The sequence below is a fragment of the Lycium ferocissimum genome, unplaced genomic scaffold, assembly GCF_029784015.1.
Source record: "Lycium ferocissimum isolate CSIRO_LF1 unplaced genomic scaffold, AGI_CSIRO_Lferr_CH_V1 ctg6247, whole genome shotgun sequence".
Taxonomy (NCBI): domain Eukaryota; kingdom Viridiplantae; phylum Streptophyta; class Magnoliopsida; order Solanales; family Solanaceae; genus Lycium; species Lycium ferocissimum.
Genome location: NW_026726278.1, coordinates 21,376 through 25,064, shown reverse-complemented (window position 1 = coordinate 25,064; position 3,689 = coordinate 21,376). Strand labels below are relative to the sequence as shown.

At 37.6% G+C, this 3,689-nt stretch overlaps 1 protein-coding gene across 1 annotated transcript; it reads left to right on the top strand.

Annotated features, from left to right (window-relative positions):
• Positions 1-480: 480 nt before the first annotated feature.
• Positions 481-1,134, top strand: LOC132045197 (uncharacterized). The gene has a single exon (XM_059435742.1). It carries the CDS (start codon positions 481-483, stop codon positions 1,132-1,134), a length of 654 nt encoding a protein of 217 aa, XP_059291725.1.
• The last annotated feature ends 2,555 nt before the right edge of the window (positions 1,135-3,689 follow it).

Genomic DNA, 3,689 nt, shown 5'->3' with positions numbered 1-3,689 from the left:
GATCAGGTTACCTGTGAAATCACTGTTGCGATTCAAATGTGTATGTAAAAGTTGGCATGACCTTATTAAAAGCCAAAGTTTTATCAAGAAGCACTTTAATAGTACGAGCAGTCGTCCTCGTCTATTGATTTGTAAATTCGGGGTTAATTATACGCCACAGCCCTCTTTAAGGGCTATTAACTTCTTCTTGCCTCAAGAAAATACTTCTATGTGCATTGTCCCTTCTCCCTCGTGAGATTTTTCGTTGCGACAGGCATCGATTTTAGCGCAATTCATGGTCCAATTGATGGATTATTCCTATTAGAGAAAGGACATTTCCTATGTAATGTTCAAATAAGCTGCGGAACTCCGCTACGAAAGAATGTAGGATTATTCATGCTAAGTTTTGAACTGAACATTTTCGACGAGCACGGCCGTGTAGTTGGGATAGGGTACGACTCACAAAGCCAGGATTACAAAGTTTTATCCCTTCGAACATACATGAATGAATGGAAAAGGCCAAGAGAGGTTCATCCTAAGGTGTTTGCAGCTATTTATTCGTCAAACTATGACTCCTGGAAGCACATTGAAACTAATTTCGCTTATGAAAATAGATTGTGTGACTACCTTCATTGCACTCATCTAAATGGGGTCTATTATTGGTTGTGTTTCACCAAAGACGATGTGTATATTATTTCAACATTTGATTTCGCAATTGAACTTTTTGGGGAGATAGTAGGGCCTCCAATTCCAAATGATCACAGTGGGTGGCTAATGTTACGCGGTGGATCTCTTGCTGCCATGTCTTGTAACGAAATTGAAATATGTGAGACAACAGGATCAGCGTCTTACGATATATGGGCGAGCATCAGAGAGAATAGTTGGATCAAAGTTGTTACAGTGACTCCGCCGATAACGTGGCATTCACCTCTTGGCATATGGGAGTATGATATGTATATTTATGAAATGATGCAAACTTACAATTTGGTGTATTATGACCACACAACTAAACAAGTTACAGATTTTGGTTTAAATTTCTCTGAAATAGGCTTTGGCTTCGTTTGGCCTATTAGTTATAAGGAGAGCTTAGTTCCAATAAACAGAAAAAATCTGACTGAGCAGGATAATATTGACTACTTCTTCACCCTATTTTAGCTAGCCTTTATTTCATGTATTTGAGCACATGTTTCTCCTATTCCATTTATCTTTTTTACTTAGTTCTAGACATAGTAGTTACCTTGTTAGATAATTTATGTGACAAAATTTTATTACAAGATTCCTTTATTCCCACAATAGTTTAACTCTCTTTTGAATCTTCATTTTCTAAAATTAAAATAAAGTATTGACTTAAGCATGTGTTTTGATGATTGACAAAATAAAATGAACAAAGACAATAAACGCCTCTAGAAACAAATGAAGTGATTGAACCAGACAAAGACAAATCATGAATAAAGCCACTGAACAAGGTGGATGAACAAGGTCTAGGGATATGATCTAATCAAGAGGTTGCAGACATGCAATACACCGTACACATAAACCAAGTCTGCAAATGTGTTCCAACATATTGCTAAGTTCGGGAAATTGATCAGGGACATAAGAAAACAGATCAGAGCAAGACAAGGATAGATGGACAAAGTCTACAAAGATGTTCCATACTATATGAGAGGTCTGTTCTTCCGAGTTCAGATATGCAGAAGTGAGCAGGTACAGGGGAAAAAGTTTGTAAGTGTAGAAAGGTCCAGTTGCGAGCAGAATGTGTGATTAAGCTTACTCTGATGAAGATGGAGCTGATTGCATTAAGTATGAGAACATTTTATATCTCAGAGTAAGGAGACAACTAAGAGAAGATGAGTCAGAAACAACTGTTAAACAATGGGAAGTGAAACATGTTTATGGACATTTTCCAGCTCAGACAAGTGATAAGATTCAGAGAAGAAAGAACCATGTGCTTAGAAAAAGTTCAGGAACATGTACGCATCACAATCTTACTTGGAGTAGGATTTGTGTTTTATGGTAAAGACTTGGTGGTCAATATTTGTGGGATTCCTTGCCATAATTATCAAGATACTTTAGACTCCTAAAAGGACAATGAAGCCGCATGAAAATACAAGAATCCTAAGTCAACTCAAACCTTATTACAACTAATCGTCCGATTCACGAGGGGTTTAAGTTTTGAAGACCTGCTGCGCACTCAATGCTATATATATCCAAGTCTTACCAAGAAGAAAGTTTGTGCACCTATAAAGAGAGAAAATCAAAAGTTGAGCAAAAGCTATCAAAGACATAGTTGAGAGAAGTTTTGATTACAGTAGTGCGACCTTGATACTACGAAGAAGATTAAACAAGTTGTTTTATGGATTTGTGTTTTACAGTTCTTGAGTCTAGACTTGTGTATTAGGCTGTTTATCGAGTTGTACCTTTATCCGATTTCATTGAAGCATAAAACTTAGGGATAAATAGTTAGTGAAATTCAACTTCAAGTTGGGATAACTTGAAGGTTGGTTACTAGTCTAGGGAGATTAGTGACATAGGAATTAGAGGTTAGTTCCTAGGTTACAAAGTTTGTAATTTAAATTTTCATAGACGCACAGTTATTATGGAGTTGGGAAAATTCCTACAGAGGTGTAGGTCATGGTTTTTTCACCCTTGTGAGCCGGGTGGTTTCCACATAAAATTGATGTGTCTTTTACTTCACTGTTCTTTACTATTCTGCAAACGCTAACGGGGAACAGGTAGAGAAACGTGTTCTATCCCATAAGCGAAAATCTGGTATTGTCTAGGATAGAAGTAGGTAGTGTAGAACAAGAAGTGGTATTAAAGCCAGGTTCTCGTCAAAGAGGCTAACACCTTAAGTGAGGATCATGATAGATGGTGCACCACCTAAAGGACTCAGTAAAGGGAGATCAATTCACAAGCCACTATGATTAAATGTAGAGCACTTTGCTCTATGGAAGAAGCATATGGATACTTACTTGATGGTTGTGGACTACAATCTCTGGTTGATTACAACTAGAGGACCGCTTGTTCCCACTACAACCAGATCGGATGGCATAAAGAGACCTAAAATTGAAAAAGAATTATCTGGTGAAGATTTGTGGCATTCGAACTAAATTCAACAACTGTTCATATTCTATTGATGGTCTAGAAACTGAAGATTACAAAAAAGTTTTCGAATGCTCCAGTGCCAACGAAATTTAGGAACTGTCGACACTGACTCATGGAGCTATGTCTCAAGAAAATGACTCAAACTAGATAAGCTCATGAGAAAGTATGAGCTATTTTCTATGGGAAGCAAGGAATCAGTCAGAGGCATGCTCACAAGATTTGTAAGTATTGTGAGTAAACTTAAGCTATTTGAAAAGGTCTTCACTACAGAAGAACTAATCAGGAAAATTTTGAGGAGTCCTCCTCCCTCATGGGATACGAATGTAGCAACTATTGAAGAAGGGCATGAAATTAGCAATATGTTAATGGAGGACCTATTTTCTCATCTGGAAGCTCATGAATCTAAGAAGGGCTACCAAGTTAAGTGGAACTCTTCAGATATAGAAGACGTATGAACTGATTGTAACTCCGATAATGAGACAAGAGATAGGTGTCTACAGGCATGGAAAGGACTTCAAGAAAGGAAAACCTGAAGAAAGCAGATCCAGAGACAAGGAGTCAAGAGGTTTCATGGATGAGGAATCAGCCTTGAACATCAGGAGTTG

Excerpts from the sequence above, each read along its gene's own strand:
- LOC132045197 (XM_059435742.1), top strand. The coding sequence starts at position 481 with ATGAATGAATGGAAAAGGCCAAGAGAGGTTCATCCTAAGGTGTTTGCA.